Here is a 16,507-nt window from a genome sequence, read left to right on the forward strand (position 1 = left end):
ATAACATGCTTAATTGCCTTTTACAACACTGAAAACCTGTGCAATATTATCTTTTTCAACAAAACATTTAAACCTTTTATCTGTGTTTTAGCTGGCCTATTGTGTTGTTCAGTTCCTGGAAAAAGATATGACGTTAACAGAACCGGTAAGTGATATATGCTCAGTTTGGAAATTTTTTTGTGCACTTGGTTTAAAAAATAATAATAGTTCCACTATGTTTGTTCGGGACGCGGGTGGCGCTGTGGGCTAAAGCCTCAGCGCCTAGGGCTTGACGATCGAAAGGTCGGCGGTTCGAATCCCCGCGGCGGGGTGCGCTCCCGCTGCTCGGTCCCAGCGCCTGCCCACCTAGCAGTTCGAAAGCACCCCCGGGGGCAAGTAGATAAATAGGTACCGCTTACCAGCGGGAAGGTAAACGGCGTTCCGTGTGCGGCTCTGGCTCACCAGAGCAGCGTTGTCACGCTGGCCACGTGACCCGGAAGTGTCCCCGGACAGCGCTGGCCCCCGGCCAATAAATGTGAGATGGGCGCACAAACCCCACAGTCTGTCAAGACTGGCCCGTTCGGGCAGGGGTACCTTTACCTTTACCTTATGTTTGTTCAGCTCTCCTCATTGTCCACATGTGCCAGAGGATTTAGAATCAGGGAAGGGTCAGTGTGACTACAAATAATGATTTGGCTACTAAACCATGCCAAATTTTGCAAGCATGACGGCTTGTTAATAGGAATTGCCGAATTCATAGATCTAGACTTTGCTTGAATTCTGAACAAATTAAAATAATTGAATTAGCAAGACTCTCGAAATTACTGCATAGACTTTTCGCCTCTGGGAATTTTACATTAAGCAGTGTTTATGGTGGACCAGACTTGTTTAACAAAGCTGATATTGATAAACATTTGACCTACATGAAAAAGTGGTTTAGTACAGACATTTCTAGCATTACATGTACTTCTTGTCCCACAAATTTGTATCCCACATTTCTGTTAATATGTGCAATAAAGACAACAAAATGGAACCTGAATAAAGGTATTGTTAAATCAATTGAAGATTGAAAATTAAGGAATGGTGTACTCCTTTGGTGTTTGTTGAAAGATCAGCGTTTGTCCAAATAATTGGGAAGTGGGAAAGACTCCTATATGCCACTACTGATAGCGTGGTTCTGACACTGAGTGAGCTAGATGGACTAATGGTTTATCTGACTCCTTGTAGTTTCTTGTGTAATGTGTAAATGGTTTTTTAAGTTACCATGTACATTTTTGTACAGATAGAAAAATAAATTCAGCCTTTAAAAAGCTGTGAGTTGAATTCGAAGAGAATAATAGAAGATACTATAACACTAATAAATCTTTCTGTGCATTGTGAGTGACTAAAGGTATAAATCAATCTTAACAGATGTGTAATGACTCCTATTAAATTATTTTTACAATCTAGGTTATCAGAGGATTGCTCAAATTTTGGCCCAAAACATGCAGCCAGAAAGAGGTCAGTTCTTATTAATTTCCATATATTGAATTGCAAATAATAATAATACTTAACAGGCCAGCATGTCTGAACGTTGTTTATGCTACCTGTAATATTGCTAATAAGTAGGATTCTACTCATATTTTAAAAATAATTGTCTTAGCACTGAAGTCCATCCCTTTGTGGTCAGTGTCTGTATATGGAGGTATTCCTCTAGCGCTCAAGAGTTTGGTTACCAAATCCCTCTAGAATAACTTACTGTTTGTCACAGATCTGTTGTGTAGCCACTTGTGGTGTGACTAGAATCAAGCCCACATGCTTTTCTTTATAACAGGTCATGTTTTTAGGTGAAATTGAAGAAATCCTGGATGTTATAGAACCAACACAGTTCAAAAAAATACAAGAACCTCTCTTTAAACAGATAGCCAAGTGTGTGTCAAGTTCACATTTTCAGGTATAACACGGCATTTTCAAATTTTTTAACAGACTCTATGCAACCTCATAGTCCTCATAATTCCTGTATGTATATTTCAGGTTGCTGAAAGGGCTTTGTACTTCTGGAACAATGAATACATTCTGGGTCTGATTGAGGAGAACATTGATAAAATTCTGCCAATTATGTTTGGTAGTTTATACAAGATCTCCAAAGAACACTGGAATCCGTATGTATTTTTTAGCATTCAGTCTTTCGAAAGTTCCTTCAGATATTCATACATTAACTGCTGTGGTTGTGGGATAGCTTAGTTGGTAGAGCATGAGACTCTTAACCCATCGGTCATGGATGTTTTCATTTAGATTCCTGCATTTCAGGGGCTTGGAGTGGATGACCTTTAGAGTCCCTTCCCACTCTGCAATTCTGTGATTCTATGATTTCAGGATTGTGGGTTTGAGCCCCACATTGGGTGAAAGATTGCTGCATTGCAGGGGTTGGACCCATCTAGTTCAGCATCATGTTCACACAAAGGGTAGTCAAGTCCCTATGGGAAGCACACAAGCAGGACATGAGCACAACAGCACTCTGCCGCCCCTGCTTCATAGCAGCTGGTGTTCATACTGCCCCTGATACTGTACGTAGAACAAAGGCTACTAGTTATGATAGTTTATGTTCCAGGAATTTGTTTAATCCGCTTTTATAGCTGTCCAAGTTGGTAACCATCACTACATCTCACAGTACCCGTCAGCCTGCAACTTGGGTTCATTTAACTTGTTTCTTCAAATGGTTTTAGATAAACTTAAGTTCTAAGTCCTCATAAATGGAAGCCATTATGAAAGTGCTTTTTTCCTTGCAATTGTGGCATTTATAACACTATTTGAACATAGGAATTTGTTGAAAATAGCATTCCCTATTTTGATGTTACATTGTGATGCATACTAAACGCTTCCAATATTTGAACTATGTAATATTACAATGGTAAGAATAAGTTCAGCTGGATTAGCTGGAACTCCTTCCCAGCGTTTAGTAACTTGAAAGGCAAACATCCCCAGAGCACGTTGAGTCATGAAGCTGCCTTGTATTTTATACAGAAGGGAAACAAAAGTCAGACATTCAAGACAAATGCTGGAACACAACATTTCTCTCTTAATTTAACATTCTACTTTTCCTTTTCTTCTAGGACCATTGTGGCATTAGTATATAATGTACTGAAAACACTGATGGAGATGAATGGGAAACTGTTTGATGAACTCACAAGTACTTATAAAGCAGAAAGACAAAGGTATTTACTTCTTTCACCCACCTCCATTTTGACTATACAAAATGTGCCTGAAAACATCCTCTAGGTAAAGGTAAAGGGACCCCTGACGATTAGGTCCAGTTGTGACCGACTCTGGGGTTGCGGCACTCATCTCGCTTTATTGGCTGAGGGAGCCGGTGTACAGCTTCCGGGTCATGTGGCCAGCATGACTAAGCCGCTTCTGGCGAACCAGAGCAGCACACAGAAACGCTGTTTACCTTCCCACTGGAGCGGTACCTATTTATCTACTTGCACTTTGACGTGCTTTCAAACTGCTAGGTTGGCAGGAGCAGGGACTGAGCAACTGGAGCTCACCCTGTCATGGGGATTCGAACTGCCAACCTTCTGATTGGCAAGTCCTAGGCTCTGTGGTTTAAATGCTAATTTGACATTATGGTAAATTTGTAGCTAAATAAATCTCTCCCCACTAGCCTCATCAAGCAACCCCGATGCTGGTCAGGAAGGCAGCTCTGTGGCCTTGTCCTACCATGCCAGTGGCACCTGGTAGAGACCTTGTAAAAGTGTCCTGGCACTGTCAGAAGCGCAACTAACAATGACATGACACAGGGCCTTTTCAGTAGCAGCACCTAAGCTGTGGAACATTTTCCACTAGGTAGGAGATCTGTGTGACCCCTTCCACTACAGTCAGTACTCTTTAAAAACCTTTTTGTTTCGCTGGCTCCTTGGTTCCTTTTTTATCCTTTGTTTTTCCTGTCGAGACATTTCCTGTATGTGGCGTTTTGCTGCTTCTGTGTTGATCAGTATATTATTTTATTATTTGCTTTGTGATTTTGAGTTTACACTGAAAAGCTACCTTGAAGGATGTTTTGGGCAGAAATGTGGTCTAAAATATTCCTTATAAATCTATTCAAGGAACGGATAAATTTTCCATCCAAGTTGCTGGGGCACTGAGTATTCCTGGCATAACATTGCCACTCATTCTCTCTTCCCACTTCCCAGTCCTCTCAACATTGGAAAGGACATTGCTCTAGGGAATTTTCTTCTTTCAGAGAGGACAGCTTTTCTGCTGCCAGCACCTCTATTAAACTCCTTTATCTGCAGTGGATTGGAAAGTCACCCCAGAGCCCTCTGGGCATCTCTCACTATTTGTCCAGCGACCTGGGAAGAAGTGCCTCACATGATGCTGTTGGGCCAATCCAGGAGCTGTGTATGAGGTCCACTTCAGAACCAGTAGGTGCTGTGGGTCAGATGCGGCCAGTTAGCCACCAACAGGCAGTGGACACCAGCTCACGCTATGATAATCAGGACTTCTGATACGCTTGCTTTATCAAACTCGTTGAGTGCACAGCAACCAAAGACTCACGTTGCTTTACTTTTCTACAGAGAGAAGAAGAAAGAGCTGGAACGCGAAGAACTGTGGCAAAAGCTGGAAGAACTAAAGCTAAAGAACGCTGTGTCTGACCAGCCGAGCAACACGTCCTCCGTGACAAATGCACAAAATGATCAAGTGCCAAATGAGAGAGACAGCCTCTCTTTGTGAGGCATGTTTTATACACATTTTTTAAAAAACTATGTAAAAATGCAAAAGAGAAACCTCATCAGTATATTTGAAATGGCCATTTTTCCCCCCTCTGGCAAAATGTAAATGAAATTTTTTGAACTTAAATACAATAATTGAATGTGACATTATTTACCACAGCATATTGTAAATTTGTCTCTAATCATTGCTATATTGTCACTTCTGACATTTCATAGAAATGAATTTTATCATCCATGATGTGTGTGATTTAATTATGGGAGTGGTGAAAATTATGACTTGAATTTTTCTCTTTTTTTATTGTGTTGCACATAGGCATAGAAGCCAGCTATTTACATTTCCCTCCAGTGTGCTTTCACATTACTCCAGACTTTGGCTGAGATTCTGGAAGAAACTTCTAGGTTTTCTGTATTTTCTCAGATTAATGCTGTAGTTGTATTCCTACTTATATGGGAGCTAGCCCCATTGAACTTAATAGGGCTTGCTTCTGAGTAAATGTGTCTAGGATTGAATAGCAATCTGTATCTGAATGAGATATTCATCATCTGTCCATTACAGATTTCAGAGCTATTCCTACATAAAGAGGTTCAGAGAGCAAAGCGCTATGGGGATGGAGTGTAAATGAAGCACAAGTTAAAAATATGATACAGCACATGTGAGCTTTATGATTGGATAAAGAGAAACTGTCATTGGCTTCCACTCAACAGTTGCTTTGCTGTGCTTGGCTCTCATGTCTCTCTTTAGTGAGAAATCACGTCATTATCTGTCTGGTCCTGTAACTGGGGGTGGAGCCAATCAATGGAGCTCCTAACTTAGCTCAGGACTCCTTGTAGAGAGCCTAGCAGTTTTTGCTTTCAGCTTGGCTCTGCAAGATGGTCCAGTCTCTTATTAAAGGTGCAATTCCTATTCGGGTATAGAAACATCTGTGTGACAAAACAGTTCCTTGTTTTGCTTTAAGAAAAATACAGTGTGCTTATTTAAGATGGGAAGCTGACTCTAGAAGTCTTGTCTGTTTTTTACTTGATCAGGTGGTGTGTTGTTCTTTTTTTTTTTTGCAGAACTTTCTATCAGAGTACCATTCCAGTCTCTTAAATTGCAATTGTGCAGAAAATGGTTTTGTATTGAAAGATTGAGGGATTGAGCAGCATCAATAAAGTCTTTATGTTTGTAATTAGTGCTGTATATTACCATCTTTGTAGTTTTACCATGCCAGACAGAAGGATGCTTGTGAGGGGTTTTTTTTGGGGGGAAGGGCTCTCAAGAAAGGTATTCAGATTTATGTAAAATATAATGAAAGGACTGAACAAAACATGGGCTGTGAAACTGAAAAGGAGAGAAGTTGGCAAAAGAAATGTATGTACATAAGTCTCTGGTGTACAGTGGTGCCCCGCAAGACGAATGCCTCGCAAGACTGAAAACCCGCTAGATGAAAGGGTTTTCCGTTTTTGAGCTGCTTCGCAAGACGAATTTCCCTATGGGCTTGCTTCGCAAGACGAAAACGTCTTGCGAGTGTTCCGATTTTTTCCCGCTTTGCCCCCCCTTTTTCTATGCCGCTAATAGCCTGTTAGCTGCTAATCCGCTAACAGCGCTAATCCGCTAATAACGCTAATCCGCTAATAAGGTTGCTTCGCAAGACGAAAAAACCGCTAGACGAAGAGACTCGCGGAACGGATTATTTTCGTCTTGCGAGGCACCACTGTAGTTCTAAATGAGCCTTTGTACAGAGAACACAAGGTGGGATTCAACTGAGTCCCATCAGCGGTAGCCTTGTGCAAGGACCTTCTGCTTGTGCATTTTCCCCTCCCCCATGTGCCGCCCCCTCCCTGAACTGTGGACCCCCAGAACTGTATGGAGAGGGATCAGTCCATATGGCAAACTGGAATTTTTGTGGTGACAAAATGAGGCTACTCCTACATTATATGATCCTTAGTTTCACTTTCACTTCATTGGCTAATCTCTTTCTCAGTTTGGCATGGGATACATACACATGGAAAGCTGTGTTCTGTTATCCCCCCCCCCCCAAGCCACTGACATGCAATTAAACTGATTTGCTGTAACATGCTCCCTCTTGACTGCCCCCTTCAGGTCTGTCCCTGCCTTCACCCAAAGCCGATTTTGGATTCTCTCTTCTTATTCCATCTGCTTTTGAGCTCAGGATTTGTCCTTTGTTGCATCACAGTTTGATTTCTGTGGACTTCAAATAGCAAAACAATAAAATAAAAGGTATAAGAAATGAAAGGGAGGTGGAGGAACTGCTAAATCCAAAGACCTGCTGGGCTGCCACTGGTAGGTCAGGTGGTAGTATATTGGGGCAGGGGATTCTTTCCTGACTCTTCTCCCCACACTAAAATAGTAAAACCCAGAAGTGGCTCCTTGTGTACAGTGTTTGTAAATATGCACAGATTTTCTATTAGGAATTTCTCATGATGGTGGGCAACTGAGATAGTCAACCATGCTTCTCTAGGCATTTTGACTAACTGGCTAGGTTCTGCTCATGTTGTTGCAGAACCAATGAAGGCAAGATGTTAGTCTAATATTGACTAGCTTTTCAGTGTGCAGTTTTGCTTCTGCAGCCGCACAACTCTCATTACTATCACACAGCAGAATTGTACCCTGTTCTCACGCAGGCAAGACAAGGGGTCTGAAAGTTGGAGGGCCTTGCCTAATGGACCAACAAGAATAGTTTGAAAAGGTAAGTGTAGGAGACAGATGTAATTTTACTGAAAAATCTTCAGAACACAAATACATTTTAGTCCAATAGGAAAGCTTGATAAAATCCCAGTGCTTCTGTTTTGTGGTGAGAGCCCCTTTCAATGCTAACTTCAGTGAAAGCCAATCTAGTCTATTTATCCTCCTGAAGCAACTGCAAGTTGAATGTGGATTAGAGACAGGCACTGTGGAGTTCATACTCCTTCAGGAGGGAATGCCGAAGGCTGAAACTGCTATTAATACCATATAGTCAGCCACTGTTGACCATACTAATTTCCATCACTTGGGTGTGAGTCAGTTAAGAGATTAACACTGATCCAATACACAACTAGTGCCCAGAATTTTACTAGTAATATACTTTCATCCTTTGAGGTGTGCGCCTCTGCTAGAGCAATGCTTGGGAGATTTCTCTGCCTTAAGATTCAATCAGATAATCGTTCCTCTAGCACAGTACCACCCACTGACTGACAGCATATCTTAAACCAGAAGTGCTGTAGGCCCTGAAAGCTGGAGTCTTTTCCCCTGAGATATTAACTAAAGACCCAAGAGACAAAAACTGTGCCTTGGGCGTGCAACATGATTTACTAATCTTAACTCTGAAGCAGACATCCCATTTTAACATAGGCAGAAATGTGTTTAAAAGAGGCCAGTTCTGTTTCCCTGCAAACTAAGGGCCCTGTCAGTCTATCCTTCTTCTGTTCTGTTCTGTTAAAATAGGGTTAAATATAGTTTTGGGAATCTTCCTACAAGTTCAGAGCTTAGTCAAAGGAGCTCAGGTTTCTAGAAAAGAGCATGGATTTAGAAGGAGCTTCTTATACAGTTTTCTGAAACTTCCAAGTGTCCAGTGTATTGTACTCCAGTTAAGCAAGTCGTCGTCCTGCCATTGCAGCTTTTCTGTCCAAGGTACCTGAAGGCTAGTTTAGTCTCAGGCCACCTGTGTTCCCCAGTGTAACAGAAAACTCAGTAGAGCTCAGCCCTCAGCTTATGTGGTTCAAGGCTTGAGTTCTTCTCTGAAGGTGCCGCTTCCGGATTTTTATCATCCACTTCACACTGAGTTTGGCAAAATCGGCTGCTTTGAACAAAGCCAAGAAAATGCCGCATAGAATTGCAATCATGTTCCAAGCATTTGCAGTGACAATCTATTGAAAGAGAAAGAAAAGCTATGGTTGAGAAAGACCTAAGTTTACAGTGCAGGTTTTCTTCCTCAGCTATATTTTTTTGACCTTCATTGCAGGTTTTTTAACGAATATTTTGATTTGTAGTTACTGTAAGTGAAGGCTCTTCATAGCTTCAGCCTCCCCCACCGCATCCCCGCCACCTGAGGGAGAAAAGTTGCACTCCAACACCATTTTCCTCCATGCACAATCCTACATGTCCAGGGGCTGGGAAGAAATTGCCCTCTTAGGAATGTAACAGCCCCGCTAATCAGATCAGATCAAAGACCTATCTGATCCAGCATCCGGTTGCCACTGTGTTTCGTAGCCCTCTCTTGTTCTTGTTCCCCAGTAACTGGTATTCAGAGCCACACTGCCTCTTAATACTGGAGGCAAAAGCTGTTTCCAAGCAGTCTTTCCAAGCCTGCTGTCTGATGTCCCTTCACCATCAATGCTTGAGGCAGGAACCTACATACAGGTCTAGTTTGCACATCAAGCTAAGCCAAAGCCAAGTGTGGGCGCTTCTGGAGATGAAACAGAGCCTGCTTTCTTCCTCCCGTGTGTTGATGGAACACACAAAGCGGGTCATGGAGGTGTGTGGGCTAATCCAACTCCCAATGCCAATGGTCATTCTCCCATGCCATGTGCAGAAGATCCATATACTTACCACTGCTGTATGCAATTAGATATATGCTTCACATTGGGGGGGGGGGCTACTAATTGGTCTAGGGGCTCCTGCTTGTGTGGAGAACTACACACATACATGGGCACCTCTGTATTTATTTAATTTATACCCCATGCAAGGAGTTCAAGGTGGCACATTTCAGTGGTCCTTCCATATTAAAAACAGCGAAGACCTTACTTGCACATACATAACATTTAGCGTCGAGGAAAAGTTATCCTAACCTTTTTTTGGAATGTGCGGGTAGCAGTGAGTAGTGAGCATTCACATTTTGCCTCAAATGCAATCCTCTTCCATGATATATCCTCATACTTTTTAAGCTGAGAGTCACCAAGTTAGGATAGAGCATGATGCTCTTAATTTCAAGATCATGAGTTTGAGCCTCCCATTGGGGAAAAGATCCCTGCAGGGCAGGGGGTTAGACTGGACGACCCTTGCGGTCTCTTCCAACTCTACAATTCTATGAACAACCCTAAGAGGTAGATTAGGATGAGAAACAGTGCCTGGCCCAAGGTCACACAGTGAGCTTCCTGGCTCAGTGGGAATTCGAACCCAGGTCTCCCAGATTCTAGTCTGACACTTTAACCATTACACCATGCTGGCTCTCCCATACAGCCCCTTCCCATGCCTGTCAAGTTTTGGACAGCAGAGGAGAGGGATGGCTATGGCACACATTGTCATGGGAACGGGACTAGTCCATACAGCTTCCCACCTTCCCGGTCACACATTCTTTAAACAACCCCAATTAAAGCCATCTACTCAATTTCCAATTGTTGTGGACATTTCTGTTTGGCTTTTTAAGAGAAACAAGCCAGAAGCCTTGCATCTAGTTTACTCACATCTTGAACTTCCTGAATAAAAGGGTCTTTCCATTCGAATACAACAAAGAAGAGTTGGTCACCGCTTGCTTTTGCTCTTCGTTCAATGTAGTTCACCACACTGATCTGGTGACAGGGCAAGGGGGGAAAGAGTCTTGCCGTTAGTGTGTCATATAATCCGCTCCAGAATACATATTCCCAGTTTAAAGGGTTAGAAATCCAAAAGCTGAAGATCAAGAAGACAAAGGATATCGAACTGATGGGCCATTTTGAGGCTAGACTTCAGTGAACAAAATCACACTCTGAGGTTGCCACTGAAGAACATTGCTGGGTCAGGCTAATGTCCATGTAGCCCAGCATCCTTTTCTCACAATGGCCAACCAGATGATGATGGTGATTTATTAAGTCTGTATGCCACCCATCATCCGCAGAGGCCTATGGGAAGCTTGCAAGCAGAACTTGACAGAGGAGGCAGAACGTAGCCATTATGACCGATAGCCATTGATAGCTTTATCTTCTAGCATCCTCTGCCTCTTGTCATGTTCAGTGGTACCTCGGGTTACAGATGCTTCAGGTTACAGACTCTGCTAACCCAGAAATAGTGCCTCGGGTTAAGAACTTTGCTTCAGGATGAGAACTGAAATTGTGTGGCGGCGGCGCGGCAGCAGTGGGAGGCCCCATCAGCTAAAGTGGTACCTCAGGTTAAGAACGGACCTCCCCTCCAGAACGAATTAAGTTCTTAACCAGAGGTACCGCTGTGCTTTGTAAGAAATTGGGGGTGCTGATTTTATCACGTTCTTCCAAGGGACAAGTAGCTTTTTCCAAACATGCTACAGATTCAAGACAGAAGCATGTGGGGAATTCTAAAAAACAGATTCATTCGGCTCACAAAGGAAACTGTTCCCTGGCATTCCTGGCCGCCTCTTGTAACTATTCACTTTTGGGATTTTGTTACCGTACCTTCTCTACTCCAATACGGGAGCTTAAGGTGACCCAAGTCTTATAAAAACGATACCTGCACCACCCCCCTCCTGGGGGAAATGCGCTCAAACCACAGAGTAAAAGAAAGCAACAGCAGAGCACAAAAGGGGGAGCCATGCAATCTAATGGAAGAAAACACAAGGTCTTGAGCTGGTGCCGTAAGACCATCTACGAAAGAGAGAGGTGAATCTCTTAAGGGCAGAGTGAAGTCCACAACCTGGAGACCAAGGGCAGCCGTCCTCCCCACCCAAGGAGATAACACACTCATGCACACAGTTTGTTGAGAAACAAAAGCCAAACACCGATTATCACTGACGACTCTCCAGACTCCTGCCTGCTGTCATGTGCTGCTCCCTGGCTACACTCAGGATGCCTTCGACTGTGGTTTGCAAGAGAGACCCAAGAACTGCTGCATCCATTTTTTCACAGACACATTACTTAATGCAAAGACACTGGCAGAAATGCACTGAGTGCAAAGGAGCTGAGGGGTGGCGGGTGGTGAGGGAGAGAGGAGCTATGCCCAGTCGCTCTGCCCTTGCTAAACTGGAAGGGTGGGCAGGTGCTTAACAAGAGAGACTAACCTTCCCTAAAGGCTGAGAATCTCTCTCTGATCTTTCATGGTTCCAGTTACAAGTAGGTAGCCGTGTTGGTCTGCCATAGTCAAAATAAAAAAATAAAATAAAAAAAATAAAATAAAAAGGTGCTACTGGAAGGAATTTTTTTATTTTGTCTCTGGTCTTTGTGAAACATCACAGCCTTCAGCAAGCAGAGGGAGCAAAGAGGGAACAGTTGCAGGTTGAATTTAAAGAGAAAGAGAGTCAGGACATTTAAACAAGAGTTCTGTGCAACATTTGCTCTTAGTATCTGATAGGTGTGCTTCTTGTGTTCAATACCTGCTTGCTTCCAATCTGCTCTATTTATATTCAACCAATCTGCAATGCGCAGCTTGTGGCTACAGCACTCAGTCTGCTTTTTGTCTCTCCTTCCATTGCTACTCCCCGTCTCCCTGCTTTGGGTTAACATTCTTCCTGAGGAAAAGTTTTAGGTGAAGCCTGCTTGCTATTTTCTGATCACTTGGCCAGTCCTCATCCTTGCCTGGCTGTGGATTTTGGATTTCTTACAAAAGCACCATGAATCTCCGGAGCTCACGATCATCCAAAAGGAAAATCTGCTCTCTCAAGTGCTGCCCATGAACTTCTTGACACTCTGGGAAGTGGGAAGTGCACAAGAAGGACGGAGAACGTGCAGGATGAAGAGTCACTAAAGCACAAATGCTGAGCTGCATCCTCTGTCACTCTGATTAGTCTCTGGCACCGTGTCCCTTTTGGGAGCAGAAGGAGAACAAGGTGGCACTACATCTTGCAGAAAGTGCTTGCGGAATCAAGAACCTGTATGGTGTGAACACCCCACCCCCAGCAATGAAAGCTGTGTTTTGCTGCCTCCTTACCTCCTGCCTGAATTCAACCGTCTCCCGGCCATCTTCTTCTTTCGTTTTCACCAGAGACATTTTGACCCAGGTTCGGAAACCACTGGAAAACTTCCAGCTGGAGTAGGAACTCTCACAGGCCTTCATAAAGTCTGGCTTGTTTGGACTGTGGTAGAAGGAGGTAGTGTTAGTTTAGAAACAAAAAGAAGCTGACACGTTCTGTGTAAGGACCTTGGTGGTGTGGAAATTTAGCAAGTGGTAGTGTTGGCTTTATAGGCGTTGGTTATCGGTTTTGCTACAAGACCCCCTAATTAACTATACAGTGGTACCTCGAGTTACATATGCTTCAGGTTACATATGCTTCAGGTTACAGACTCCGCTAACCCAGAAATAGTGCTTCAGGTTAAGAACTTTGGTTCAGGATGAGAACAGAAATCGTGCTCCGGCGGCGCGGCAGCAGCAGGCCCCATTAGCTAAAGTGGTGCTTCAGGTTAAGAACAGTTTCAGGTTAAGTACGGACCTCCGGAACGAATTAAGTACTTAACCCAAGGTACCATTGTACTTAACATTTATTAAGCCCTTTTGTGCGTTGGGGTGCGTATTATCCTTACAATACCACTCCTAGGTAAAGGTGAAGGACCCCTGGAGTCAAAGTCCAGTCAAAGGTGACTATGGAGTTGCAGAGCTCATCTTGCTTCTAGGCCGGCGTTTGTCCGCAGACAGCTTCGGGTCATGTGGCCAGCATGGCTAAACTGCTTCTGGCACAATGGAACACCGTAATGGAAACCAGAGTGCACGGAAATGGTATTTACCTTCCCGCTTGTGCTGGTATGCTTTTGAACTGCTAGGTTGACAGGAGCTGGGATAGAGCAACGGGAGCTAAGCCCTTCTCGAGGATTTGAACCACTGACCTTCTGATTGGCAAGCCCAAGAGGCTCAGTGGTTTAGACCACAGCACCACCTGCATCCCCAACAGCCCTCCTAAGGTAGGGCAGTGCTATTATCCCAATACTGCAGATGTGGGAATGAGAAACTGAGTCTGCCTAAGGCGGTGAGTTCACACAGAAGGCAGATCTGGATACTTCGTGACTTGTAGCTTAGTCTTTTAGCTAACACGCTCTTTGAGTCTTGAATTCACTTAAGCGGAATTCTACAGTGACCACTTTCTTGTCAGATAAAACTGAAAAGGCACATTTTGAAGGCTTGTCTCTAGCAGCTGTGAGATGTGATTTCACAATGAGAATGCTTTGAAAGACGTGCAGAGTGGCTTCCCTTGGTGGCTACATAACCACAGCCAGGCCTAGAGCACCTGAAATTTGGAAGCGCGTAGGTACAAAACATGAAAAAGATGGAGATGCTGGGCTCTCCTTCACTGGAGGTACTGTAGCAGAGGCTGGGCAACCATCTGTCAGGGATGCTGCACTGAGCAGAGAGTTGTCCCAGATGACCTTCAGCATCCTTCCCCTCTACCAACGAGGCGCGAGTTCCCTCTAGATTCCAGCCCCTGTATGGAAAGTCAACTACAACAGCCTCTGGAAATACATTTGCAGACAAATGTAATGGGCACACCAACAGCAGGGGGATGAGAGTTGCGGCATTCAACTCTTCCATGACATCTGAAATTGATTTTCCATTCTGTGTTCTTCCAAGGCATTTAGCCTAACTCGCACGAAGAGCCATTCTGACAGATACATATATATATTTTCCACAGCTCGGTAATAATCCACTGCATGGTCACCGACAGCATGAGGCTCATATTTCATAAATACCAACGGCAGCAGAGTCCTTGCTGCCTTTCCTGCCACACGAATCTCCTTGGGCTGGATGCTGTAGAAGCTGTAGGGAAGGGGTTGGCAACCTAAAGCCTATGGGCCGGAAGCAGCCCACGGAGGCCGTTTAACCGGCCCATGAGCCGCCCCCGAACTGAGCCACCCACTCGGTGAGTCCCCACGCGCTGCACTAAACTGGCACAGCGCGGTGCGGGGACTCTCTGGAAATCGCTTCTGCGCATGCCCAGACATTGGAAATTGCATCTGTGCATGCCCAGATGCTGAAAAATGCTTTTGGCATCTGCGCATGTGCAGAAGCGATTTCTGGCACCGCGGCACGCACAGACGCGATTTCCGGCGTTGCTCTGCACCAGTCCGGCCCATGGAGGATCTCTGCGGGAGTGTTCTGAGCCATGCCCGGTAAGCCTAGCTGACCCCTGCTGTAGGAAGCCCTAGCTATAAGCTGTGGTAACCTCCTCCTTAACAGCACCTTGTGCACAGACTCAGCATCAGCACCTGCAAAGGTGCCCAGGAAGAAACACAATGGCAGATCTCTTGTCTGGGCATGGGGGTTAGGAGGGACACACACACTGTAAATCTCTTCTCCCAAGGCCTGTAGGAACCTGGAGTCAACAGTTTTTAAACAGGATGGTTTTTTAAAAGGAAGGAAACTTGATGCACCCCGGGGGAATTGCACTGGCAAAGGGGAGTTGCAATATAGCAGAGACCATTACCAGAAGACTATAAATTCAACAGGATTTCTTATGCAGCTCATGTGAGAATGAGATCATGCCGGCTGTTTCAGAACAATTTAACATGATATTTAACACAGTTTTGTATGAGAGGCAGTGTGGTGTGGTGGTTAGAGGACTGGACTAGGACCTGGAGGACCACTGAAGCTCACTGGATGACCTTGAGCTAGTCACCTTTCTCTCCTACCTCACAGGGTTGTTGTGAGAATAAAGTAGACAGGAGAAAGCATGCACTGCCACTTTAGTGCTCCTTGGAGAAGAGAGACAGGATATAAATGAAATACAGTGGTACCTCGGGTTAAGAACTTAATTCGTTCTGGAGGTCAGTTCTTAACCTGAAACTGTTCTTAACCTGAAGCAGCACTTTAGCTAATGGGGCCTCCTGCTGCTGCCACACCTCCAGAGCACAATTTCTGTTCGCATCCTGAAGCAAAGTTCTTAACCCAAGGTAATATTTCTGGGTTAGCAGAGTCTGTAACCTGAAGCATATGTAACCCGAGGTACCACTGTACCGAAATCATTAAACTATTTCTGCTTCAAGCTGGCATAAGCAGCAGGCTAATGATTTAAGGGAGGGGACACATACTTGCAAAGCCCATAAGTTGTGAATCCAGGAGAATTCAGCATCCTGAGGAATCTCCACCTTCATTTAAGAGTAAAGCACCTTTCTAGTCCTTATGGCTTGAGAGTGTTGGGAGTCAATATTCAGCGGCCTCCCAAAAGGCAGAAGAACGACCAAAAAATTAGAGCCAGAAGGGAAGCGGCTAGCTGAATCTAGCACAAAAGGTCCAATGAAAATTGTGTGTATTCCTTGGAGACTTAATGCATTGTTAATATAGATGAATGCCTGTTCTGGGCCAAAATCATTCATTTTTCCTTTCTTTTCAATCCTGCCGCTACCCCCACTCCACTCTGAATGTCTTCAGCCTTGTCCCTCACTCTGTCATGAGACTCACTCAAGATGGAGGTGTATGGCCCTAATGTGGATTATATTTTTTTTTCTTGAGTACAGGCTTTCAAAGCCTTGCAGACAACAGAAAAAGGTTTGTGCTTTAGGGTGTGTGAGGGGTTGGGGGTTGGCACTAAGCAGAAATAAAGAATCACAGCCAGGAAAGGGCTTTTATTAATATCGCTGCTAGATGGTTCCTTTCCTCTCCCACTTAAGTTTCCATGGAAGTTATTGACTCAAGGAGGCTTCCGATGGAAATATAAATGCTTCCCCTCGACTGTCTTGCAGAGCTTCTTTTGCTCCGTTACCAGGCTCGGCTGGGCCTCCTAATTATTCAATCTTTCCCACTACAGTTTCTGAAGCCTCCACATTCTCCGGCTAATTGTGGGTTACCAAGGCAGCCAAATACGCTGTGTGGGGAACCCAAAAGAGGAAGTGCAGGATTCTCAAGTATGATTCACGCTAAGCTTAATTTACATGGAACACTTCTAAGCAGGCAATTACACAGAATTCACTTAGATGCAGGGCCTCAAAGAGAGACTCTCAGAGTCTAGTTTAAGGCCTGTGTAAATGGATCA

The 16,507-nt window shown here is 44.2% G+C and overlaps 2 protein-coding genes across 3 annotated transcripts in view; one reads left to right on the forward strand and one right to left on the reverse strand.

Annotated features, from left to right (window-relative positions):
• Window positions 1-5,860, forward strand: part of PPP2R5A (protein phosphatase 2 regulatory subunit B'alpha) — a 47,036-nt gene extending 41,176 nt beyond the window's left edge. Inside the window, exons 8-13 of the mRNA XM_082217733.1 lie at window positions 92-145; window positions 1,429-1,479; window positions 1,793-1,912; window positions 1,993-2,120; window positions 3,072-3,173; window positions 4,536-5,860. Coding sequence (XP_082073859.1) covers window positions 92-145; window positions 1,429-1,479; window positions 1,793-1,912; window positions 1,993-2,120; window positions 3,072-3,173; window positions 4,536-4,692 — 612 coding nt within the window. The 3' untranslated portion in view covers window positions 4,693-5,860. The remainder of the gene's footprint in view (window positions 1-91; window positions 146-1,428; window positions 1,480-1,792; window positions 1,913-1,992; window positions 2,121-3,071; window positions 3,174-4,535) is intronic.
• Window positions 5,861-7,386: 1,526 nt separating this feature from the next.
• PACC1 (proton activated chloride channel 1) overlaps window positions 7,387-16,507 on the reverse strand; it is a 66,372-nt gene continuing 57,251 nt past the window's right edge. For both annotated transcript variants that reach the window (XM_082217855.1, XM_082217854.1), the window contains 3 exons: window positions 12,481-12,625; window positions 10,074-10,178; window positions 7,387-8,537 (listed from right to left, as the gene is read on the reverse strand). In XM_082217855.1, coding sequence (XP_082073981.1) covers window positions 8,376-8,537; window positions 10,074-10,178; window positions 12,481-12,625 — 412 coding nt within the window. In that variant the 3' untranslated portion in view covers window positions 7,387-8,375. The remainder of the gene's footprint in view (window positions 8,538-10,073; window positions 10,179-12,480; window positions 12,626-16,507) is intronic.

The sequence above is a fragment of the Podarcis vaucheri genome (assembly GCF_965113315.1).
Source record: "Podarcis vaucheri genome assembly, chromosome: 3".
Classification (NCBI taxonomy): Eukaryota; Metazoa; Chordata; class Lepidosauria; order Squamata; family Lacertidae; genus Podarcis; species Podarcis vaucheri.